The 27,462-nt window shown below is 36.2% G+C and overlaps 1 protein-coding gene and 1 non-coding gene across 2 annotated transcripts in view; one reads left to right on the top strand and one right to left on the bottom strand.

Annotated features, from left to right (window-relative positions):
- The window catches only part of Rsf1 (remodeling and spacing factor 1), a 157,507-nt gene that overhangs the window by 28,281 nt on the left and 101,764 nt on the right, over positions 1-27,462 (top strand). Inside the window, 1 exon segment of the mRNA XM_047519052.1 lies at positions 24,578-24,669. Coding sequence (XP_047375008.1) covers positions 24,578-24,669 — 92 coding nt within the window.
- On the bottom strand, positions 148-221 carry Trnaa-ggc (transfer RNA alanine (anticodon GGC)). Its single transcript has one exon. It is a non-coding gene; the product is annotated as a tRNA-Ala (tRNA).

The raw sequence follows: 27,462 nt of genomic DNA, 5'->3' as shown, positions 1-27,462 counted from the left end.
GTTGCACCAATCTGCAGTCCCTCCAGCAATGTATGGGTGTACCTTTTCCCCAAATCCTTGCCAACACTTATTATTGCTTGTATTGCTTGTATTCTTTCTTTTTCTGTTTTTTTTTTTTTTTTTTTTTTTTTTTTTTTTTTTTTTTTTTTATGGTGCTGGGGATTGAACCCAGGGCCTTGTGCTTGCCAGGCAAGCGCTCTACCAACTGAGCTATATCCCCAGCCCTATTGCTTATATTCTTGATAATTGCCTTTCTGACTGGAGTGAGATGTTTTGATTTGCATTTCTCTAACTGCAAGAGATGATGAACATTTTTTTCCATATATTTGTTGATCAATTGTATTTAGAAGAAATGATTTTAAAAACTGGTATCTTTGGATGTGTTTTGGGCATTATAGGTTGTAAACTCCTTGAACATAGTTGCAGACTTTTTTATGTTTACATTTTTCATGGGAATTCCATTCAAAATCAAGAGATTATCCTATGTTGGGTTCCCCAGGAAGCAAACCCTGAGGCCAAAATGAATCTGGGTAGTATATTTGGGAAGTGATGCCAGGAAACGTTGATAGGGGAAGGGAGCAGTGGGGTAGGAGAGGGGAAACAAAAAACCAATTTAGGATGTGTTAATCAAGTAAGTTACCTCTTCTGGCACCTGGGACAAATGCTCCTCTTGAGCTCTGGAGATAATGTAGATAATATCACATTTATCCGAAGTAAGGTGTGAGGTGTAAAAGTGTGTCTGTCCATTACTGGTTGAGGATTGCCCCCAGGAAAAGTTAACTTCCTTGCTTTGTAGTCAGAGACAGCCCCTGGGCAAAAATTTGCACATGCCTGCACTGGAATCATAAGTGATAAGAGGAAAATGTGAGGTGTTGTGGACATCCGCTACCAAATAATTTCACTTTAGTTGACTGAAGTTTGCAAGAATTGATTGACTAGAAATTCTGTGACATTAAGGAATTATTGATTTTTAGATGGTATAATAATAATGATATGGTTATTTTGAATGATATGATAATAATGTATATTAATATAATATAATATAACAATATATAATATAATTATATGGTATTATTTTATCTTTTAGAGTAATGCACTGAAGTATATTTTGGATAAAATGATTAATATTTGAATTCGCTTTAAAATGATTCATTGGAGTGCAAAAAATCATCTTCATAATTGCTGAAGTCGAGTAATAAGTTCATGGAGTTCTATTATAGTACTCTGTTTTTGAGTTTGTTTCAGTATTTTCATAATCATAGTTTTTTTTGTGTTTTTTGTTTCTTAAAGTGTTTAGTGCCCCTGTTTTGCTAAATAGGTTCTCCCACCCCTCCCCAGTACTAGGAATTAAACCCAGGGGCATTATCCCACTGAGCCACATCCCCAGCCCATTTTATTTTTTATTTTGCCACAGGACCTTGCTGAGGCTGACCTTGAACTTTTGATCCTCCTGCCTCAGCATCCCAAGTCACCATGCTTGGCTTTCCTGAATAGTTCTTTCTGTAGTTCAAGTAGTTCAGGATGTAATGAGTAGTTTAATAACCAATGTAAGTTGACAAGAAATGCATTCACAGTTGTCTTTTTCCTTAACTTTCAGAGTTACCAAATGTTCCCAGAGACAAATCCATTCTAAAGGAATTGATTCTAAAGAAATCTAAATCAGTTCCTTTAGAATGGATTTGTCCATGAGAATGGCAGACCTGGTTTTTTGGTTTTGGTACTGGGATTGAACTCAGGAGCACGTAATCACTGAACCCAATCCCCAGCCCTTTATTTTTTATTTAGAGACAGGTCTCACTAAATTGCTTAGAGCCTCACTAAGTTACTGAGACTGGCTTTGAACTTGTGATCCTCCTACCTTGGCCCCCATGTTGCTGAGATTACAGGTGTGTGCCACCGTGCTTGGCCAGGCAGACCTGTTTTTATTGCTTGTTTTACTGATGTTTCATTTGATCATACTTTAAAATCAACAACATTTTTTTCAGAGACCCAAGTTCATTTAACTGGTTCTCAAATAAGTTGCCAAAATTTGGCTTTAAATAAAACATGATCACCATCTGGTGATGAATAACAATAACTTTGGATATTGATTTGTGGTCTATAAAGTGCTTTCATGTACATTTTCCCATTTATTGATGAAATAAGTAGAATTTATCAACCCATTTTGTTCCGCTTTCTAGGAAACTCTAGGATGGCAATAGTGTATTACTTTTTTAGGTACCTTTACTTGTCAGATGAATGCTGATTGAAAGTAAAGTGTGAAGTGATCACTTGTTAACAAGGAATAAAGAGAATATAAATTTCACAAAGAAATGGATTTCTTTCTGTGTAAATTCATAATTCTTCAGAATTATCTATGAAGGAAATATCAAGCTGATTTCATAACACCTAAGATTATGGTAGTGAGTCATAAAGGTATCTTTTTGTGTGTTCCTAAGTTCTTAAATACTGCAGAACATATGTGATGAGGTTAGAAGACTGGCATTTTTTTTTTTTTTTTTTTTTTTTTTTTGCGGTACTGGGGATCGAACTCAGGGCCTTGTGCTTGCAAGGCAAGCACTCTACCAGCTGAGCTATCTCCCCAGCCCAAGACTGGCATTTTATAAAGTTATAGTGTCAGGAAATCACCCTAGACATGTGGATTTCATTATTTACTCCCTTTATACAATTGTCCATTCTCCCTTCCTGTTCCCTTAAAAGGTAGGAAGGAGGCAGTATCACCTGATGACCCTCAGAGTGTTCTTAATATTCTGCAGTCATCTTTGTCATCTTTTATTTCATCTTCCTCATCACTTTCCTGAATATTGTTATTAGTTCAAAGAAGTTCTCCTCTCATACCTACAAGAACTCTTCTTGCTTTCTGCAAAATTGTTTTACTCTTCTCATTCCCTGTACCTGTTGCTTTGCTTCTTTTTTTAATAGTTGAATGATTACCCTGAACTAGGAACTGTGTTTGGTCCTGGGAATACAGTCATAAAAAGGGCAGTTGAATATGACCCTTATCCTCATGGAACTTGTATCTAAGGGTTGGGTTGAGAAAGAAGGGATAGATATCTGATAGATAATTATGAATTATGAAGATGATTAGGAGCTGGGCTTGGTGGCAAATGCTTGTAATTCCAGCTACTCAGGAGGCTGAGGCAGGAGGATGTCAAGTTCAAGGCTAGCCTGGGCAACTTAGATCCTGTCTCAAAAATAAAAAGAGATGGGGATGTAGCTCAGTGGCAGAGCATTTGCCTAGCATGTATGAGACTATGATTTCAAGCCCCAGTTACTTCAAAATAGGATAATTAGGATTATCTGATGTCAGTCTTTTTCTTTTTCTTTTCCTTTCCCATTTTTACTTAGTTCTTATTTTTTTCCCTTTCTTTATGTGTATATATCAACTGATTTGAACAAATAGTATACTTACTTTTAGTCAAAAGGTGAATTTAATAATTTAATTAGGATGAATTTAGAACATTTTTTGAGGGAACTGGTGAGTATGCAATTTTGTTTGGGTTTTAGAGGGATAATGCATGTTTGCAGGTTAGACATCTATGTTAGCATTACACTCAACAGTGCTTACTTTTGTATTCTATAGCACAATATTTCTCATTCCTTTTTTCATTATTATACCCCTAAAAAGAAAATTTTAATATCGTTAATTTTTTCTAGCAAAAATTAATTGCTAAGATATAATTGATTTTGATAGAAAGGGTTAAACTTCAGAAAACCAAAAACCATTATCTGATATCTTTTGATACCCCTTTACCCTTAAGCAGTGTTTACTCCCTTATGAACAATATTGTCTCTCTTAAAATATGTTTTATTTCAGATTTTGTTTTTATGTTTTTAAGTGTTCTGAGAAGCAATTTACAAGTGGAGTGACTCTTTAGAATGGATTGAGTCTGGAGATGTGGCTGCGTGGTACATGTAAGGGTCTTGGATTTGATCCTTAGAACAGCAAAAGGAAAGGAAGAAAGAAAGGTTGGAAATAGTTATGATGGTTGTACAATGTTGGAAATGTATAATGATACCAAATTGTATATTCAAAAATGATTGAAATGGCTGATTCAGGAGGCTGAGGGAGGAGGATTGCAAGTTCAAGACCAGCCTTAGCAATTTAGTGAGACCTTGTCTCAAAATTAAAAAAAAAAAAAAAAAAAAAAAAAAAAAGTAGGGGAGTGGTTATGAATGTAGCTCATGGTAAAACATCCCTGGGTTCAATCCCTAGTATCACCCCCCACCCCCCAAAAAAACCAAAGGTTAAAATGACAAATTCTGTGTTCTGTATCTTCTACAGTTAAAAAATTAATAATGTAATGTACCAAAACTTATTGGATGGTATACTTCAGAAGAATGGATTTTGTGTTTATTACATATCAAGAATGGTATTTTGGGGGGATGGGGTTGTAGCTCAGCGGTAGATCACTTGCCTAGCACGTGTGAGGCACTAGGTTTGATCCTCAGAACCACATAAAAATAAATAAAATAAAGGTACTGTGTTCATCTACAACTAAAAATTTTTTTTCTTAAAAAGAATGCTGTTTTTAAAAAACAAAAGAGTCCAATCTCAAAGAACTAAAGGATGAATGATCTCGCTGATGAGCAGATGAGGACATATAATGGGGGGTGGGAAGGGTTAGTGTTAGGGTTAGGGTTAAGTTTAGGGGGTTAGGGTTAAGGAGGGTGGCAAGAATGGAGGAAGGAAGGACTGTATAGAGGGAAAAGAAGGGGTGGGAGGGGTGGGGGGGAAGGGAAAAAATAACAGAATGAATCAAACAACATTACCTTATGTAAATTTATGATTACACAAATGGTATGCCTTGACTCCATGTACAAACAGAAACAACATGTATCCCATTTGTTTACAATAAAAAAAAATAAATAAATAAAAAAATAAAAAACAAAAGAGTGAACTTGGGGGAGGATTAGTAGTAGTTTTTCTGTACCTGAAGCAACTATATGCTAGATTACATTTCTGAAATGGATAATGCCTCAGAGTGCTTAGGCAAGAGTAACCCAAGATGAAAAACCAGATATAAAGCTATGCAGAAAGGGTCGTTTGATTCATATGTTTTCTGAATTATGACCTATATTCATTTCATACTTTAAAAAACATTAGAAAGAGCCCTGGATTGGAAGACCAAAGGTCTGGGATCTTACTTGGGTTATTTTTAATCTTATACAGTTCACATCACATCTTAGGTGCTAAGTTTTCTAGTCTATCAAAGCGTGTGGATTAGATCATTGCTTCTGGTTCAGAAAATTCTAAGAACCCACGATTGACAGTTTCTTTGTTATAAGACAACTCCCTGCCTTAATACCTTGAATATTGGAGCTAGAAGACTTCAGATTAAGTGATGTTATTTCTTCATTTATGCATGAGAAATTGAGGTTTCCTTCTCCTCCTTCTGTCTAGTGATTTTCATAATACATATTTTTAATAATACATAGGAAATATTAAGTGTAGGCTTTTAAATGAATTATAAACTTTGAAGTCAAGAGTATCAGAAATAAGATGAATGTGTACATGTTGTCTTTCTAAATTATGAATGTGATTAAACTAAAAGTCATGGTTGCTTTTGAAAATGAATAAACGAGCCAGGTATGTTGGTTAAAATGGCTGACTCAGGAGACTGAGGCAGGAGGATTGCAAGTTCAAGACCAGACTCAGCAATTTTGTGAAGCACACTTATAATCCCAGTGACTTGGGAGTCTGAAGCATGAAGATCACAAGTTTGAAGCCAGTCTCAGCAATTTAGGGAGATCCTAGGCAACTTAGTGAGACTCTGTTTCAAAATAAAAAATAAAAAGGGCTGGGAATGTGACTGAATGGTAAATCATCTCTGGGTTCAATCTCTAGTACCAAAAAAAAAAAAAAAAAAAAGAATAATAGAATTTAAGATATATATTATAATATACCTAAAGTAGTCAGTTCTTTTGTATTGACAGGTGATTGTTAGAATTTTTTTAAATTTAGGAACTGTCTAGATTTTACAACTTTCTTTTGAGTATACTTTTATGCATTTCTACAGCTACAACTTTAGCCCATTGTTGCCTCTTACCTGAATAATGGCATTAGTCTTTTAGTCAGTCATGTTTGCCCACATACCTTCCCCCACTCTCTGTAATTTATTACTCAGAAGACAGCCAGAGTGATCTTGCCATCCCATATATACCTTTGCATATGAAAAATGTGAAAGAGAAGTCTAGAAATTTGTATAGTGAACTTTTTTTTGTACCCATCATCCATATTTGGTATAATTTTATTCGTCTGTAATTCCATTCATTCCTACCTCTGCTCCCCCGATTATTTTGAAGCAGGTCCTGGGTAGAGTAATCATTTAAAAACATGAATCATGAAACTTTCCTACAGTCCTCTTGAGGGTTCTCTTTACATTTAAAGTAAATTCTAAACTCTCAATGGCTTTGTGAGATTTGATCTTTGCTTCTCCAGCAGCATTTTTTATTTTTATTTTTTTGTGCTGAGGATTCAACCCAGGGCTGCAATTGCTCATGCTAAGCAAGTAAGCATACAGCAGAATCTTTTACCTTTTCTTCTTTCCAGTTATTCCAGAAGATTTTGACTGCCTCAGAACTTTTATACGTGTATTTCCTTTTGCTTGGCATGTTTGTTTCTCCCTTCCTTGACTTAGTTTCCTGCTTCTTATCTTTTTGGTGTATCTTTATTAAAGAGCTAATCCATGATGGTTTTACCAGTATATAAAATGTTTTTTCTTTCATTGGCAAAAGTGTTAGCAATTGGTGTATCCAGGTGAATGACATATACTAGTCTTTCATCTTTTCACTAGGTTTGAAATTATTGGGAAAAAAGTTTGGGGAAAGAAATCCTTCCTTGCCCTTAAATACTATTTCTTTACTTTCTTTTAAAATTTGTTTCAAGTCTCCTTCCTTTCTCCCATGATTATTAAATTGAGTGGGGAAGAGGGAAAAGGTATCATCTGATTAAAGCTGGAGGTACCTGAAGCCATTGCCTCAAGTACCTCAAGTTCCCTCTTCCAGGATGCTATTTGTAAATATAAGCTAGGAGTAAACTTTTAAAGACTGACTGCTAGGAGTGGCTCACTTCATGCCACTCAGAGTCCTTTCCTTTCTATAACGTAACATCTTACCTTCTCCTTCAGGAAGGATGAATTCACACACAGTGCTGCAGTTTTGCAGAGTTCTATTTCTCTTAATTCTGTTCATCTTTCTGGATTGCTGGATTTTCTGTTGTCCTTTCTGAATTGTTTTCACCACTTCCAGCCCTGTTGATATTTATAGTACATTGATTACTTTCTTTGTAGTAGGTACCTTTTCCCGTTTTGGTTCTTAAAGAATCAGAGCCATATTTCATGTTGTTTACTTATGTGAGAAAAACAGTATGATTCAAAATGGAACCGAGATACCTCAAATGGAGCAGCAGGTAACCCTTAGTCCATAGGTCTGCCTAATAGCTGTTTTTGAATCTCTCCTCCCCCATAAAGGTGATGAGCTGAGTGTAGTCATCTATATTACATTTAATCTGCAGTCTGTGTACTGTCTTTTTCAGATGGTGGTCTCAGTTACAGTTCATAGTCTTGAGCCATTTCTTTGCTTTTTCAGAAAACTAGGATGATTGGTTAAATGAACTCTTTGAAGATAAGGTATATGAATACAGGACAGTGATTTCAAGGATTAAGTGGCCCGTGGGACCAGTCTCATTATTCTAAAACTGCTCCCCCAATAGTTTCTAAAAACTGGGCAGTAAGTAAAAGCTTATTGTAAGCATGTCTTTCAATCCCTGTATCTGAAATCAATGTCCTTTTATCAATGACTTAGATAAAATCAAGGATTTTCATAACTGTATATGCTTATAAGCTTAAAGAAAATTTAAATAAAAGACTTTTTTATTGGGGGTTGAGAACAATGACTTAAGTCATTATGAGCTGCTATAAATTTCTATTGTGCAAAAACCAAACTGTAAGGAACTGATTAGAGTTGCAGAAGCAGTAACATTTTTAAGACTTCATGCTAGAAAGATGCTTAGAAAAATGTCAAAATATAAAACATTTCAGTTTAATTGGATCAGGAATATATATTCTAGGATTCTACCACGTTCTGCTGCTTCATACCTACATCATGTTGGTAGGCTCTTCATGAATTCATATACAATGCCTGACCTTTTCTTTCTACTTGGGAATCTTTTACCTCCTGAGACCTTATGAAAGAAAGGGAGCCCTTAAAGATTGTATTTCAAATCTATCATGTGAAAAAGTAGGTATCTCTGTTCATTTCGAACAAAAATATATACTTTCAGAATGATTTGAAATTGGTTAATAAATCTTTAGAAGGAGTTAATAATTATCTAATATTCTGGAAATGTGATTGTCATATAATATGTTCTATGGAATTTAGAACTACAACTGTTTTAGAAAATGATATTGTAATTTAAAAATATGATTGGTATTTTACAGCAGCCCTGTCCATATAACCATAGTCATTTGCAGTATGTATCTATTTAAATTAATAAATGTAATTAAAGTTAATTTCTCACTTTCATTAGCCTTAATTTCATATCCACATGTGGCTAAATGACTCCTGTATTGAAAATTGCAGATATAGAACTTTTCCAGCATCTTATCTATTGAATAAGCAGCTGCTTTACAGACAACAAAGTATGACGATTTTAATATTTAATAAACTATAATGTTGATTTTTTTAAAAAAATTCTTTTTCTTCTTTTTTGGTGCTGGTGAATGAACCCAGGGCTTTGTGCATGCTATGCATCTGCTCTATCACTGGGCTACACATCTAGCTCTAATTAATTACTTTTTTTGTGTGGGGGGGTTGTACCAGGTTTGGAACCTAGGGGTACTTAACCTCTAAGCCACATCTCCAGCCCTTATTTTTTATTTTGAGACAGGGTCTCTCTAAGGTGCCAGGACTGGCCTTGAACTTGGGAATTTCCTGCCTTAGTCTCTTGAGCTGCTGGGATTGTAACCATGTGCCCTGCACCAGCTCTAATTAATTTTTCTATCATGTTTTTGTTTCTTATCAGTTAGCAAGTTCATTACTACTGGTACCCTTAAAGATGATCAACTTGGGGCTAGAGATATGGCTCAGTTGGTAGAGTGCTTGTTTAGCATGCACAAGGCCCTGGGTTCAATTCCCAGTACCAAAAAAAAAAAAAAAAAAAAAAAAAAAAAAAAATCATCAACTTGCCAGTTTTTTTTTTTTTTTTTTTTTTTTTACTTTTTATTTTTGTACTGGAGTACACTTAAACTCCCTTCCCAGTCTTTTTTATTTTAAGTTGAAGCAGAGTCTTGCTAAGTTGCTGAGGCTGACCTCAAACTTGTGATCCTCCTGCCTTATCCTCCCTGGTCTCTGGGATTGCACCAGCTGTACACCACCTTACCTGGCCTGTCAGTTCTGTTGTGAACAGAAAATATAAATAAATTCAGTTAGTATATTGTGGGTCATAAATTTTTACTTAAAATTTGTATGCTAATTCTGTACTCTTTAGTATTATCCAGTATAGTATGCACTAGTTACCTGTGATCGTTGAGTACTTCAGATGTGGCTAGTAAAGAGTGAGATGTGCTGTAAGTGTCAAATAGGCAATGAATTTTGAATACTTAGTACAGAAAAGATTTTAAATATCTCAGTTTGAAAATAATTGATTGTATGTTGAAATGATAACATTTTGGTTATATAGTGTTAAATAAGTCATATTGTTAAAATTTTTAGACTGGGTGTGTAGCTCAGTGGTAGAGGGCTTACCTAACATGGGCAAGCCCCTGCCTGGACTTAATCCCCAACTCAGCAAAAAAAAAAAAAAAATTAATTTTCAGTTTCTTTTCACTTTTATGAATATGCTAGCAGAAAATTTAAAATTAAGTGATTCACCTTATATTTCTATTGAACAGTGCTATACAGGAGGCAGTACACAAATAAATCAAGAAATAAAACCCCCTCCCCAAACCAACTGGGAAGTGGCAGCATTTTTGGAAGATTGGTTGGTTATAGTCTATCCATAGCTATTTTCTGAAGGAGAAGTCATGGTATCCTAGAAAAACTAAGGGGAAATACTGAGCAAGTCTGAGATGTAGGAAGGGAAAATAATCAAGACCACTGGGTTTGAGGAAAAGGAGAAATTGAAAGTGACCTTGGTTTCTAAAAATCACAAAAGAAATAAAAATATTTTAGCTTTATATAATGTTTTACAGTTTCAAAACTCAATGAGATAGTCAACACAGGCTTTTAGTATAGATGGGGAAGTTTAGGTTCCGTGCTTAACAGACCTGACCACGTGTATAAGTGGTAGAATGGAGGCTATGTTCTTTCTAGATTCTTCCTCCTTTATTGTTGTTGACATCTATCTATTCAGTTACCTAAGCCAGTCATCACTGCACAAGTCCATCACAAATTTTAATTATTTTTGTTTTGTAATTACATGTGTATTTGTGCCCATATATATATTTGCATGTATATGTTTAAATGATAATATTATATGATTACTTTTGGAGTTTCTACAGTTGTACTTAGTTTTTTGTCCCCGTAAACAAACACATTTCTGTAATGTTATCTCTAGTGATTTAAAATCAGTTTATTCATTGGAACTTTTAGACTCTTTCCAGTTATCCAGTTGTACAAACTCTAGATAAATAATTCTATAAAAAACTTATTTCACATTCAAATTAGAATGAATTCATAAAACTGGAAATGGATAAATATATTTTAAATAACATTATTTTTCCCATATGATTTCAAATGTTTTTAACATGCTTTCTTTTTCTTTTTTCATTTTTTTTGATTCATTGTACACAAATGGGGTACAACTTTATTTTCTCTGCTTATACATGAAGTAGAGTCACACCGTTTGTGTAATCATACATGTACAAATAGTAATGATGTTTTTTGTCTCATTCCATTATTTTTTCTCCCTTCCACCCCCTCTCCACCCTCATTTCCCTCTACACAATCCAACATTCCTCCATTCTTCCCTTACCCCTACCCCATTATGTTTTTGGGGATTGGCTTATTTCGCTTAGCGTGATATTCTCCAACTCCATCCATTTACCGGCAAATGTCAGAATTTTATTCTTCATTATGACTGAGTAATATTCTATTGTGTATGTATACCACAGTTTCTTTATCCATTCATCTGTTGAAAGGCATCTAGGTTGGTTCCACAATCTAACTATTGTGAATTGAGCCGCTATAAACATTGATGTGACTGCCTCACTGTAGTATGCTGATTTTAAGTCCTTTGGGTATAGGCCAAGGAATGGGATAACTGGGTCAAATGGTGGTTCCATTCCAAGTTTTCTAAGGAATCTCCACACTGCTTTCCAGAGTGGCTGTACCAATTTGCAACCCCACCAGCAATGTATGAGTGTACCTTTTTCCCCACATCCTCACCAACACCTGTTGTTGCTTGTTTTCTTGAGAATAGCCATTCTAATGGGTGAGATGAAATCTTAGGGTAGTTTTGTTTTGCATTTCTCTTAATACTAGAGATATTGAGTGTTTTTCATATGTCTGTTAATTGCTTGTAAATCTTCTGTGAAGTGTCTGCTTAGTTCCTTAGCCCATTTATTGATTGGGTTATTTGTATTCTTGGTGTAAAGTTTTTTGAGTTCTTTATAAATTCTGGAGATCAGTGCTCTATCTGAAGTGCGTGTGGTAAAGATTTTCTAACACTCTGTAGGCTGTCTTCACATTGTTTATTGTTATCTTTGCTGAGAAAAAAACATTTTAGTTGGCGTTTCAAGATGGCAGACTAGAGGGTGGCTGCATTTCATGTTGCTCCAGGACTCAGGATTCAAAAGAGGAGATAGTGAGAGACTTGGGACCAACTCAGAGCCGCCGGGTGAGTCTCTCCTGTTGGGGAGGCGTCCCGGATGGGGCGGTAGCCCCGGAACGCAGGGAACTTTGTGAAGTGGAGTTGCCTGGCGAGACACCCCTCCCCCCGCTGGAGCAGTGAACTCAGACAACTGGCAGCATCGTAGAGGAGGCCACTCAGCACTATGCTGGGACTTGGAGCAACCACTGGGGCTCCGGGCGGCTGCCTAGAGGAGGAGCTGCGCGGCGAGCTGTTTGGACTCAGAGCGACCGCTCCTGAACACTGGGACCTGCCCGGAGGAGGAAGAGGAGGAGCGCGGCGGGTCACTTAGACTCGGAGTGACTGCACCAGAGCTACAGGCGGTTGCCAGAAGAGGAGCTGCACGGTGAGCTGTTTAGACTCAGAGCGACCGCTTCTGAACACCCAGGGGGCTGCCCGGAGGAAGAGGAGGAGAGCGGTGGGTCGTGTGGACTAGGAGTGACTGCATCAGAGCTCCGGGTGGCTGCTCAGGAGGAGGCGAGTGGCGAGTTGTTTGGACTCAAAGCGACCGCTCCTGAACACTGGGGCCTGCCCGGAGGAGGAGCGCGGTGGGTCGCTTGGTCTCGGAGCGACCGCTCCTGAACACCAGGGGGGCTACCCGGAGGAGGAGGAGGAATGGGGCGGGTCACTTGGACTCGGAGTGACTGCCTAGGGCTACAGGCAGTTGGCAGGACGAGGAGACGCGAAGTGAGTTGCTTGGACTCCTAGTGATTGCGTCAGAATACCGGGCAGCTGTCCGGAGGAAGAGGTTTGTGGCGGGTCGCTGGGACTCGGAGCGACTGTACGGGGCTCCAGGTGGCTGCTCAGAGGAGGGGCCGCATAGCCAGGCGATTAGGTGCAGAGCAGGGTCCCAGGACCTAGGCGGCTTCTTGGTGGAAGAGCCCCACAGAGACACGCTTAGGGCAGAGCGAAGTTTCCAGGACTGCGGGCAGATTCTCTGAGGAGAGGCAGCCTAAGGAGACTTGTCTGCAAAGGGTGAGGCTCCCAGGCCCAGGAGGTAGGTCCGGGCCCCTGGGAACATGGCAGAGGAAGGCAGCCCAGCCCAGGTGGTAGTTGCAGATTGAGGGGAACCTCTAGAAGGGGAACTGACCAGCGAGACCTCCCCACTGGGTGAGTCTTCCCTGCCGGGTGAGGTTTTCCCACAGGGACGGTAAAACCAGAGACACAGGCACAAACAGGCCTTGCCTCAGTCCACAGCCTAGTTCCCCTTTGGATGACCATTGGTCAACAAGTGGAGGCATCTCTGCCCACTAGCAGGGAATATACCCCACCTGAAGGTCACCACCCCTAGAGAGGCAGTTTCCTTGTGGAGTACCGCATTATCAACTTCCTCCAAGACTTCAGGCTACTGAAGGCTAAGAGGGGATATACTAGAAATCTTCAGGGACATTATAAGTCAATAGAGGAAATCTGCAATATATTAGCGGTCCACTGATATCTGAAAATATGAGAAAACAAGGGAAGAAAATGTCCCAAACAAATCTAGATGTTACAACAATAAAATCGAACAACAGCATGGCAGAAGAAATGACAGAAAGGGAGTTCAGAATGTACATAATTAAAATGATCAGGGAAGCAAGCGATGAGATGAAAGAGCAAATGCAAGCATTGAATGATGAGATGAAAGAGCAAATGCAGGCATTGAATGATCACACCAATCGACAGTTAAAAGAGCAAATACAGGAAGCAAAAGATCATTTCAATAAAGAGTTAGAGATATTGAAAAAAAAAACAAACAGAAATCCTTGAAATGAAGGAAACAATAAACCAAATTAAGAACTCCGTAGAAAGCATAGCCAATAGGATAGAACACCTGGAAGACAGAACCTCAGATATTGAAGACAAAATATTTAACCTTGAAAACAAAGTTGACCAAATAGAGAAGATGGTAAGAAATCATGAACAGAATCTCCAAGAACTATGGGATATCATGAAAAGGCCAAATTCAAGAATTATTGGGATTGAGGAAGGCTTAGAGAAACAAACCAAAGGAATGAACAATCTATTCAATGAAATAATATCAGAAAATTTCCCAAATCTGAAGAATGAAATGGAAAATCAAATTCAAGAGGCTTATAGGACTCCAAATACACAAAATTACAACAGACCCACACCAAGGCACATTATATTGAAAATACCTAACATACAAAATAAAGACAGAATTTTAAAGGCTGTGAGAGAGAAGAGCCAAATTACATTCAGGGGGAAACCAATACGGATATCAGCAGATTTTTCAATCCAGACCCTAAAAGCTAGAAGGACCTGGAACAACATTTTTCAAGCCCTGAAAAAAAATGGATGCCAACCAAGAATCTTATACCCAGCAAAACTTACCTTCAAATTTGACGATGAAATAAAATCTTTCCATGATAAACAAAAGCTAAAAGAATTTACAGAAAGAAAGTCGGCACTACATAACATTCTCAGCAAAATATTCCATGAGGAAGAAATGAAAAACAAATAAGCAAATCAGCAAAGGGAGGAATTATCCTAAAGGAATGGTCAAATAAAGGAGGAACCAAGTTGTGTCAAAAAAATGAATAAATAAATAAAATAAAATAGATGAACCAAATGACCGGGAATACTAATCATATTTCAATAATAACCCTGAATGTTAATGGCCTGAATTCATCAATCAAAAGACATAGACTGGCAGATTGGATTAAAAAGAAAGATCCAACAATATGTTGCCTGCAAGAGACTCACCTCATAGAAAGAGATACCCATAGACTAAAGGTGAAAGGATGGGGAAAAACATACCATGCACACGGACTCAGAAAAAAGGTGGAGTATTCATCCTCATTTCTTATAATGTGGACTTTAAGCCAAAGTTCGTCAGAAGGGATAAAGAAGAACATTTCATACTGCTTAAGGGAAGCATAAATCAGCAAGATATAACAATCATGAACATCTATGCCCCAAACAGTGGCTCATCCATGTATGTCAAACAAATCCTTCTCAATTCCAGAAACCAAATAGACCATAACACAATAATACTAGGTGATTTTAACACGCCTCTCTCACCACTGGACAGGTGTTCCAAACAAAAATTGAACAAAGAAACCATAGATTTCAATAACACAATCAATAATTTAGACTTAAGGGACATTTATAGAATATACCATCCTACCAAGAGCAAATACACTTTCTTCTCAGCAGCACATGGATCCTTCTCTAAAATAGACCATATATTATTCCACAAAGCTAATGTTGGCAAATACAAGAAGATGCACTACTTTGTATTCTGTCAGATCATAATGGATTGAAGTTAGAAATAAATGAAAGAGTAAAAAACAGAAACTACTCGAACACCTGGAGATTAAACAATATGCTATTATATGATGAATGGATAACAGAAGATATTAGGAAGGAAATTAAAAAATTCTTAGAGATAAAGGAGAACAAAGAAACATCATATCAAAATCTCTGGGACACTTTGAAAGCAGTACTTAGAGGAAGATTTATTTCATGGAGCGCATTTAATAAAAGAAGTAAAACTCAACAAATAAACGACCTAACACTACAACTCAAAGTCCTAGAAAAAGAAGAACAGACCAAGACCAAAAGTAGTAGAAGACAGGAAATAGTTAAACTCAGAGCTGAAATCAACGAAATTGAAACAAAAGAAACAATACAAAAAATTGACAAAATAGTTGGTTCCTCGAAAAAATAAACAAAATTGATAAACCTTTAGCCACACTAACAAAGAGAAGACGAGAGAAAACCCAAATCACTAAAATTCGGAATGAACAAGGAAATATCACAACAGACACGACTGAACTACAAAACACAATTAGAAGCTATTTTGAAAATCTGTACTCCAACAAAATAGAAAATTTCGAAGACATCAACAGGTTTCTAGAGACATATGAATTGCCTAAACTGAACGAGGAGGACATACACAATTTAAATAGACCAATTTCAAGTAATGAAATAGAAGAAGTCATCAAAAGCCTACCAACAAAGTCCAGGACCAGATGGGTTCTCAGCCGAGTTCTACAAAACCTTTAAAGAAGACCTCATTCCAATACTTCTCAAAGTATTCCATAAAATAGAAGAGGAGGGAACCCTCCCAAACTCATTCTATGAAGCCAATATTACCCTGATACCTAAACCAGACAGAGACACATCGAGGAAAGAAAATTTCAGACCAATATCCTTAATGAACATTGACGCAAAAATTCTCAACAAAATTTTAGCAAATCACATACAAAAACATATTAAAAAGATAGTGCACCATGATCAAGTGGGTTTCATCCCAGGGATGCAAGGTTGGTTTAACATCAGGAAATCAACAAATGTAATTCACCATATAAATAGACTTAAAGTCAAGAATCACATGATTATTTCAATAGATGCAAAAAAAGCATTTGATAAAATATAGCACCCCTTCATGCTCAAAACACTAGAAATAATAGGGATAGTGGGAACATTCCTTAACATTGTAAAGGCCATCTATGCTAAGCCCATGGCTAATATCATTCTAAATGGTTAAAAACTGAAAGCATTCCCCCTAAAAACTGGAACAAGGCAGGGTTGCCCTCTTTCACCACTTCTATTCAATGTCGTCCTTGAAACTCTAGCCAGAACAATTAGACAGACCAAAGAAATTAAAGGGATACGAATAGGAAAAGAAGAACTCAAACTATCCCTATTTGCTGATGATATGATTATATACTTAGAGGAACCAGGAAATTCCTGTAGAAAACTTTTAGATCTCATAAGTGAATTCAGTAATGTAGCGGAATATAAGTTCAATGCACATGAATCTAATGCATTTTTATACATAAGTGATGAATCTTCAGAAAGAGAAATTAGGAAAACTGCCCCATTCACAATAGCTTCGAAAAAAATAAAATACTTGGGAATCAATCTCACAAAAGAGGTGAAAGACCTCTACAATGAGAACTACAGAACACTAAAGAAAGAAATTCAAGAAAACCTTAGAAGATGGAAAGATCTCCCATGTTCTTGGATAGGAAGAATTAATATTGTCAAAATGGCCATACCACCAAACGTGCTATACAGATTCAATGCAATTCCAATTAAAATTCCAATGACGTACCTTACAGAAATAGAGCAAGCAATTACGAAATTCATCTGGAAGAATGAGAAACGCAGAATAGCTAAAGCAATCCTTAGCAGAAAGAGTGAAGCAGGGGATATTGCAATACCAGATCTTCAACTCTACTACAAAGCAATAGTAACAAAAATGGCATGGTATTCTTACCAAAATAGAAAGGTAGATCAATGGTACAGAATGGAGGACACGGACACAAACCCAAATAAATACAATTTTCTCATACTAGACAAAGGTGCCAAAAATATGGAGTGGAGAAAAGATAGCCTCTTCAACAAATGGTGCTGGGAGAATTGGAAATCCATTTGCAACAAAATGAAACTAAACCCATATCTCTCACCATGCACGAAACTAAACTCAAAATGGATTAAGGACCTTGGAATCAGACCAGAGACCTTGCATCTTATAGAAGAAAAAGTAGGTCCAGATCTTCAACATGTCAGCTTATTACCAGAGTTCCTCAACAGGACTCCCGTAACACAAGAAATAAAAGCAAGAATCAATAACTGGGATAGATTCAAACTAAAAAGCTTTCTGTCAGCAAAGGAAACTATCAGCAATGCAAAGAAAGAGCCTCCAGAGTGGGAGAAAATCTTTGCCAATCAAACTTCAGATAGAGCACTAATCTCCAGAATCTATAAAGAACTCAAAAAATTACACCAAGAATGCAAATAATCCAATCGACAAATGGGCTAAGGAAATGAATAGACACTTCACAGAAGACGATCTATAAGCAATTAAGAAACATATGGAAAAATGTTCAACATCTCTAGTAATAAGAGAAATGCAAATCAAAACCACCCTAAGATTCCATCTCATCCCAATTAGAATGGTGATTATCAAGAATACAAGCAACAACAGGTTTTGGCGAGGATGTGCGGAGAAAGGTACACTCATACATTGCTGGTGGGGCTGCAAATTAGTGCAGTCACTCTGGAAAGCAGTTTGGAGATTCCTTAGAAAACTTGGAATGGAACCACCATTTGACCCAGCTATTCCACTCCTTGGCCTATACCCAAAGGACTTAAAATGAGCATACTACAGAGATACAGCCACATCAATGTTCATAGCTGCTCAATTCACAATAACCAGACTATGGAACCAACCTAGATGTCCTTTAATTGATGAATGGATAAAGAAACTGTGGTATATATATATATACAATGGAATATTACTCAGCCATAAAGAATGATAAAATTATGGCATTTGCAGGCAAATGGATGAAATTGGAGAATATCATGCTAAGTGAGATAAACCAATCTCAAAAAACCAAAGGATGAATGATATCGCTGATAAGTGGATGATGACACATAATGGGGTGTGGGAGGGGTTAGTGTTAGGGTTAGAGTTAGGCTTAGGGAGGGGGGGCAAGAATGGAGGAAGGAAGGACTGTATAGAGGGAAAAGAGGGGGGGAAGGGAAAAAATAACAGAATGAATCAAACAACATTACCCTTTGTAAATTTATGATTACACAAATGGTATGCCTTTACACCATGTACAATCAAAGAAACAACATGTATCCCATTTATTTACAATAAAAAAAACATTATTGATTCTTTTATTTTTGTGCTTTGGGAATCTTGTTAAGAAAGTCTGGTTTTATGCTGACATGATGAAGTTTTGGGCCTCCTTTTTCTTCTATTTGTGCAGGGTGTCTGATCTAATTCCTAGGTCCTTGATCCATTTTGAATTGAGTTTTGTATAGGGTGAGAGATAGGGTTTTAATTTCATTTCGTTGCATATGGATTTCCAGTTTCCCCTTCACCATTTGTTGAAGAGGCTATCTTTTCTCCATTGTATGTTTTTGGCACATTTGTGTAGTATGAGATATGTGTGTTTATCTCTGTGTTTTCTGTACTATTGGTCTACCTGTCTATTTTGGTGCCAATACCATGCTGATTTTGTTACTCTTGCTCTGTAGTATAGTTGAAGGTCTGACATTATGATACCTCCTGTTTCACTTTTCCTACTAAGGATTGCTTTGGCTATTCTGGGTCTCTTATTCTTCTAAATGAATTTCATGATTGCTTTCTCTATTTCTATGAGGTGTATCATTGGGATTTTAATTGGAATTACATTGAATCTGTATAGTGTTTGGTAGTATGGCCAGTTTGACAATATTAATTCTGCGTATCCAAGAACATGGTAGGTCTTTCCATCTTCTAAAGTTTTTTCTAATTTCTTTCTTTAGAGTTATGTAGTTTTCATTGTAAAAGTCTTTTACCCCTTTTGTTAGATTGATTCCCAAGGTTTTTTTTTTTGAAGCTGTCGTGAATGGGATAGTTTTCCTAATTTCTCTTTCCGACAATTCATCACCTATGAATAGAAAGTATTTGATTTATGTGTATTGATTTTATATCCTGCTACTTTGCTGAATTCATTTATTAGTTCTAGAAGTTTTCTGGTGGAGTTTTTCGGATTCTCTAAATATAGAATCATGTCAGTTGGCAAATAGTGATAGTTTGAGTTCTTTTCCTGTTTGGATCCCTTTAGTTTCTTTGGTGTATCTGATTGCTCCCGCTAGAGTTTCAAGGACGATGTTGAATAGAAGTGGTGAAAGAGGGCATCCCTGTCATGTTCCACGTTTTAGAGGGAAGAGTTTCAGTTTTTCTCCATTTAGAATGATGTTGGATGATGTTGGCCATGGGCTTTAGCATAGATAGCTTTTACTATGTTGAGGTATGTTCCTACTATCCTTATTTTTTCTAATGTTTTGAGCATGAAAGGGTGCTGTATTTTATCAAATACTTTTTCTGCATCTATTGAAATAATCATATGATTCTTATCTTTAGGTCTGTTGATGTGGTGAATTACGTTTATTGATTTCCAGATGTTGAATGAACTTTGCATCCCTGGGATGAAACCCACTTGATCATTTTGCACTATCTTTTTAATATGTTTTTGTATGTGATTTGCCAGAATTTTGTTGATAAATTTTGCATCTGCATTCATCAGGGATATTGGTCTGAAGTTTTCTTTCCTTGATCTGTCTTTATCTGGTTTTGGTGTCAGGGTGATACTAACTTCATAGAATGAGTTTGGAATGGTTTCCTCCTTTTCTATTTTATGGAATACTTTGAGGAGTGTTGGAATGAGTTCTTCTTTGAAAGTCTTATAAAACTTGGCTGAGATCCATCTAGTCCTGGGATTTTCTTGGTTGGTAGACTTTTGATGACTGCTTCTATTTTATTGCTTGAAATTTATCTGTTTATGTTGTGTATGTCCTCCTGATTCAGTTTGGGTGAGTCATATGTCTTTAGAAACCTGTCGATGTCTTTGAGATTTTCTATTTTGTTGGAGTATCGATTTTGAAAACAGTTTCTAACTACGTTTTGTGTTTCAGTAGTGTCTGTCATGATATTTTCTTTTTTTCACAAATTTTAGTAATTTGAGTTTTCTCTCTCCTTCTGTTTGTTAGTGTGACTAAGAGTTTATCAACTTTTAAAAATTTTTTTCAAAGAATCAACTTTTTGTTTTGTCAATTTTTTGAATTGTTTCTTTTGTTTCAATTTCATTGATTTCAACTCTGATTTTATTTATTGCTATCTTCTTACTACTTTTTGTGTTGATTTGTTCTTCTTTTTCTAGAGCTTTAGCTGTAATGTTAGGTCATTTCTTTGTTGACTTTTTATTCTTTTATTGAATGCACTCCATTCAATGAATTTTCCTCTTAGTACTGTTTTAATAGTGTCCCAGAGATTTTGATATGTTGTACCATTGTTCTAATTTACCTCTAGGAATTTTTCGATCTCCTCCCTGATGTCTTCTCTTATCCATGCATCATTCAAGAGTGTATTATTTAGTCTCCAGGTGTCGGAGTAGTTTCTGTTTTTTTATCTTATCATTGATTTCTAATTTCATTCCATTATGATCCAATAGAGTACAAGGTAGTAGCTGTGTTTTTTGTATTTGCTAAGAGTAGTTTTTTGGTATAACATGGTCTGTTTTAGAGAAGGATCCATGTGCTGCTGAGAAGAAAGTGTATTTGCTCGTTGATGGATGGAATATTCTATACATTGTCTGTTTAGTCTAAATTATCGATCGTGTTATTGAGTTCTATGGGGTTTTTTTTGTTCAGTTTTTGTTTGGCAGATCTATGCAGTGGTGAGAGAGGTGCGTTAATGTAAAACTCCCCTATATGTAATGTGATACTTTTCTCTCATAGCCTTTAAAATTCTATATTTATTTTGTATGTTAAGCATTTTCATTATAATGTTCCTTAGTGTGAATCTGTTGTAATTTTGTACATTTGCTGTTCTGTAAGCCTCTGTATTTGATTTTCCATTTCATTCTTCAGGTTTAGAACATTTTCTGATACTATTTCATTGAATAGATTGTTCATTCCTTTGGTTTGTATTTCTATGCCTTCTTCAATCCCGATAATTATTAAATTTGGTCTTTTCATGATATCCCATAATTCTTGGAGATTCTGTTTATGATTTCTTACCATCTTCTCTATTTTGTCAACTTTATTTTCAAGATTAAATATTTTGTCTTCATTGTCTGAGGTTCTGTCTTCCACGTGATCTAGTCTGTGAGTGGTGCTTTCTATTGAGTTTTTAATTTGGTTTATTGTTTCCTTCATTTCAAGGATTTCTGTTGGATTTTTTTTTTTAGAATCTGTCTCTTTATTTAAATGATCTTTTGCTTCCTGCATTTGCTCTTTTAACTGTTGGAGTGATCATTCTTTGCCCACATTTGCTCTCTTACCTCATCCTTTGCTTCGCAGGTCATTTTAATTATGTACATTCTGAACTCCTTTTCTGACATTTCTTTTACCGTGCGTTCATTGGATTCTATTGATATAGCATCTTGGTTTGTTAGGGACACTTTCTTCTCTGGTTTTTTATGGTGTTCGTGTATCTTCCTCTCTAGCAGTGCAGATCCGACGTAGTGCAGTTTCCCCCCAGAGACTTACAGTGACCCTACAGGTTTCCAATACCTCACCTCCCAGTCTTCAGTAGTCTGATGCATGAAAGGTACTTGCTAATGCAGTATCCCAAATTGGGTGCTGCCCCAGTTAAAGATGGCTGTGTTAGGGTTGGGGATAATCCATGATGGCAGGCAGAGGTGTCCCCACATGTTGGTAAATGGGCAGCTGCAGCCTGGTGCTGGGGGTGTGGTGTTCCTGTAGATCCTAGGACTGGGCCTCGGCTGCAAGGTGCTATGGACAAGTTTTAATTTTGTTTCCTAAACATTTCTTAAATCAGCCCACTGTTCCATATACCTACCACTACCTTATTTCAGTCTACTTCCATCTTTGTGGATTGATGTTTTCCTTGATTTACATCTAATCTCTGCCTTGCCCCCATTTCCTAAAACTAGCAAATTACGGTTTCTTTTAAAGTCTTCCTTTAATTCAGTCACTGGATTTGTTCTAAAATCATGTTCTGCTTCTGCTGCATAAGCTTTTTTTTTTTTTTTTTTTCTTTTCCATTTTCCAGTACCAGGAATTGAACCCAGGGGTGCTCTGCCATTGAGCGACATCCATAGTCTTTTTAAATTTTATTTTGCGAGAGAGTCTCACTAAGTTGCCTAGGTTGCCCTCAAATGTTCTTTCCTCCTGCCTCAGCCTCCCAAGTTATCGTGATTACAGTTGTGTGCCACCACTCCTGGCTTTGGCTTAAACTTTTAAATAAAATTCAAACTCTTTAGCCTGGTCTTGTAAGGCTCTTGTTGATCATGTGTAGTCCTCCAGTTCTGTAATCACTTTGGTCTATTTCATTATTATTTTTTAGCTATTCGTTGTTTCTATAAACAGTATCTTTTTTGCCCTTTTCTCTACTCCACCCCCAATTCCATATTTTAGGTCTTAGAGTAATTATCTATGTACTTCTCTGTGACCACTTCTCCTTCTTTCCCCCAACCCACCACTTTAACCCATTATCAGTTACTTACAAAATGTTATTAAGGACAAGGAGTGTCTTTTACTTGTTTATAGTAGACCCATAGAAAGAGGTTGAATGACTGAATGTTTTTATACTTTAAAGTTGTTTCAAAGTCAAAAGTAGCTTCAGTGGAGAATAAAGAGCCTGAAAGAATTGATTGAAAAAAAAAAAAAAATGAGGCCATCATCTCCCAATCTCAGAGTGTTCCTCAGAGCATTTGTATCCTACAAAATATTGGATTAAATATATTATAGAGTGCTGCAGATTATATTTCTGCCTTGGATCTACTTTAACTATTTTCAATCAATAAAGACTTCAAGAATTCCTGCTGTAAAAATCTTTTTGTTGTTTTTAATTCAGCATTTTCCTAATATATGGATTTGAGAAATGATAAATTTGGCAGACTTATGTGTCCTTTATTTCCCTTGGGTCTAATTAATATGATTTTAACACATAATTAGATGATGCCCAAGGGTTATTCAGAGGAATTCTGGTTATTTGTAGTCACAACAGAGAACTGAGGGAAGATGGAGTAATCTTCAAATATTTGAAGATTCTATGGAAGAGGTATTAAAAGTATTATCTTTTAAACAAGAGAATGATAGCCAGAACCAGAGAAGGAAGTTGTAGGGAGATAGTTTTTGACTTAGAATAACTTTCTATTTAGAACTTTCCAAAAAATGGACGGTAAGTAAATATTTTGTCTATAAAGGCTGTCCAGAAAAGGTTCATAGGAGTGCTGTAAGAGAAGAGTAGCACATCAGATATAGGATACTTTGGAGTCATTTTTTTGAGACAGTTTGAAAACCTTTAAATTCAATATCTAAGATATCTACAAACTTGGAATTTATATGCCTTGATTCCTTTTATTTATTTATTTATTTATTTATTTAGGTAACTTAGTAATACCCTGTCTAAAAAGGCATGGATTGTCGATAAGTAGTATGTTGTTCCATAAATAATAATAATAATAATAATTATTATTATCATTGTGGTGGTACCAGGGATTGACCTCAGGGGCACTTTAACCAGTGAGCCACATCCCAAGCCCATTTTTGGTATTTTATTTAGAGTCAGGGTCTCACTGAGTTGCTTAGCACTTTACTAAGTTGCCCAGGCTGACATTGAATTTTTGATCCTCTTGCCTCAGCCTCCTGAGCTACTGGGATTACAGGTGTGCACCGCCTGCATGGCATCCTTTATTCCTTTCTAAATCTGTGAATCTATATGTTGTTCTAAAATCTCAAAGAAGAAACCAGGCATGCAGCATATGAAACAGATTTGAAATATTAGTTTTATAATTAAGTGCTTTTACCTGATGGCTATGTATTTATTTATTTATTTATTGACATACACCTCCAACCTATTATTATTTTTAAACTTTTAAGTAAACTTTATTTTGGAGTATTTTCCATTCATGGAAAAATTAAGCAGGAAGTTCACAGTATTCACATACCTGTTGTCTCCTCATAGGCACAGCCTCCTTTACTCCACATCCCATGCTATAGTGGTAGTTGTTATGATTGATATCTTCCAGTGGTTTTCATTGTCACCCAAAGTTTTTAATTAAAAACGGGGTTCATTCTTTCTTGATGTTAGCTCGAAACAAAATGTAATATCCTGCTTATCTTTAAGAAAGTGGTTTTCTCAACATGTTTTGAAAGTTATCATGGTTGGGGACAGTTCTTTTTTTGTAATCTTAAATGTTTACAGATGTTTTATTTTGCTGGCTAACTATTTTTTTCCTTCCTTTTAAGTTCCAAAAGAATTGGTGGAGCTCCATTTGAAGTTGATGAGGAAAATTGGAAAATCTGTTACAGCAGACAGATGGGAAAAATACTTGATCAAGGTAACTTTGTAAATTACTTTCTGTTACTGAAATAGTACTCTAGCATACATTGATGTTTACATTTAATAATGTTTAATTTTTAGAATGGTTTACTAGAAGTTATAGACTATGACTTCAAAATTCTGTATTATTATTATAATTGTAATTGTCCTCTTTACGACTATTAAGGAGTAGTCTTGAATCTTAAAGTTAGGTTTCAGAGTTACTGTGTCTCTTTTGTGCCTAACATGGTGCTAAGGCTTTTTCATATCTTTCTCATTTAATCTTTCAGATCTTCCTGATCAAATCAGCTAAGATACACATAAGGCTCAGGGAAGTTGATTTTGCTTAAAATCACCCAGTATGTATAGGCAGAGCTAAGATTTTTCTGTGACTTGAAAGGTAAAATGTCTGAGGCCCATTAGGTTAGTATGTCAAACTGCCAAATTGTTCACAAGCCAGACCGTTATTAGTGAGGACAGCTCAGTGAGGACAACTCAGGAAATCCAGGTGAGCTTTAGGATGGACCCTATCAAAGGAAGGACCAATTAATATAAATTGTCTAGAGTTGCATCCCATGTTAAAAACCACATAATTTTTAGGAGTGTAAACTCATGTAAATAATGTACTTACATGACTTCAACTTAATGTGCTTTTTTGACTTCTGTAACTTACCAGAGTATTAGGCTGTGATTGTAGGTGATTAAAAAATAATTTTCTTGCAGGGTATTATGGTATACATGTATAATCCCATTTACTTAGGAGGCTGAGGCAGGAGGTTTGCAAGTTCTGGGCTAGCCTTAACAACTTAGCAAGATCCTGCCTCAAAAATAAATAGAGCTAGGAATGTAGAACAGCAGCAAAGCAAACCTGGGTTTAATATCCAGCACTTTTTTTTTTTTTTTTTTCGGTACTGGGGATTGAACCCAGGAGTATTTTACCACTGAGCTATATCTCTAGTTCTTTTTTATTTTTAATTTTTGAGACAGAGTCTCATTAAGTTTCTGAGACTGGGTGTGAACTTGTGATCCTCCTGCTTTAGGCTTGAGTTTCTGGGATTACAGGCATGTGCCACTGTACCTGGCTTCCCCAAACTTTAAAAAAGAATAGCTATGTTTGTATATATGCACATTTTCATTTTGGTTCTGTTTTTGCAAAAGTGTATGCTTGTAGAGTGCTTTGAAAAGAGGAACCACCAGGGAGAAGAATTCCTTTTTTAATTATAAATATTATGTGTGCATTTATAGTTACCTTTGCTGTATAATACAGTCTTCTAGATTAAGTGACATAAAACAATAATCATTTTAATCAGCTCAGTGATTATTTAGGTCAGGAATCTATAAGGGTTACTTTATTTCTGTACTCTATTGGTTGAAGCAATCATAGCTCTGCCCAGTCTAGGGGAGGGTACATAGGCTCCCAACTCTAAATGTTAGGATTGTCTAACTTTTGAAAAATCCAATATAAAATGTATTCCAATACTTTTGCACAGGTTGAAGAACTGCAGAATTGACTTAGCATTTCTAAAATTTTATACCATGGAATTTTCTAAAAGATTGTTATGTTTAGTTAAAATTAAAATATTAAATGTTCAATTAAATATGTTAAATGTAGATGGGTGTGGTGGCTAACACATGTAATCCCTGGGATGCTGAGGCAGGAGAATCTTGGACTTGGGGCTCCGAAACTTAGCAAGACCCTGTCTCAAAATAAAAAATAAAAAGGGCTGGGGATGTGGGTCAATGGTTAAGCATCCCTGGGTTCTATACCCAGTACCAAAAAAAAAAAAGTTAAATTGAATAATAAATGAATACATTCTTCATTACCAGAAGGGCTTTTACAAATGCCATTGAAGTGGCCATTTTGATTTTAACAAAATATTTATTAATGAATCAACGTTTTTGAGCTTTAAAAGCTGAGATTTCAGGACATTGGTTTGAACATAATCCCTTGCGAATAAATTATATTAGTTTTTTTTTTTTTTTTGGTGGTGCTGGGGATTTGAGCCCAGGGCCTTGTGCTTGCGAGGCAAACACTACCAACCGAGCTATATCCCCAGCCTTATATTAGATTTTTAATTTCTATTTTTTTTAATATTCTGAGAACTGAGGTAGAACCATCTTGTATACAAATCCTAGCTCTACTTAACAATCTTTAGGATCATGGATAATTTATTTTGCCTTCTTGGGTCTCAGTTCCTTTGTGAAATGGTGAGAATTGAGAAGAGATGATTTTATAAGATCCTCCAGTATTGTAATTAGGATTCTTGGTCAGTGTTTTTGATTTGAGATATATCCCTAAACCATTAATTCACCTTCTAAAGTCTGTAATCCAGTGGTCTTTAGTATATTCAGAGTTGTGCAGCCATCACCACTGTGTAATCCAGAACATTTCTATTATTCCAAGGGAAAACTGCATGTTTTTTATTAGTCACCCTCCCCTGAGCACCTAAACACCATGAATTTACTTTATGACTCTGTGAATTTTCTATGCTGGTTTTTTTTTTTTTTAATAAATAGGATAATACAATATGTAACCCTTTGCATTTGTTTTCTTTTACTTTACATTTACATTAATGGCATATTCAGTGTTGTATACTCAGAACCGTTTTATCACTAAAACGAAACAGTATATCCCTTAAGCACACAGTACCCTCTACCCCTTGTCCTGGAAGTTACTAATCTGCTTTTCCTTTAGATGGATTTGCTTATCTGGATATTTCATATCAATGGAATCATATACAGTCTTTTTTGTCGGTCTTCTTTCACTTAACATGATGGGGGTTTTTTGGTACTAGAGATTGAACCAGGGATA

This window comes from Sciurus carolinensis, chromosome 11 (genome assembly GCF_902686445.1).
Source record: "Sciurus carolinensis chromosome 11, mSciCar1.2, whole genome shotgun sequence".
Lineage (NCBI taxonomy): Eukaryota > Metazoa > Chordata > Mammalia > Rodentia > Sciuridae > Sciurus > Sciurus carolinensis.
This window is presented reverse-complemented; position numbering and strand designations above follow the sequence as displayed.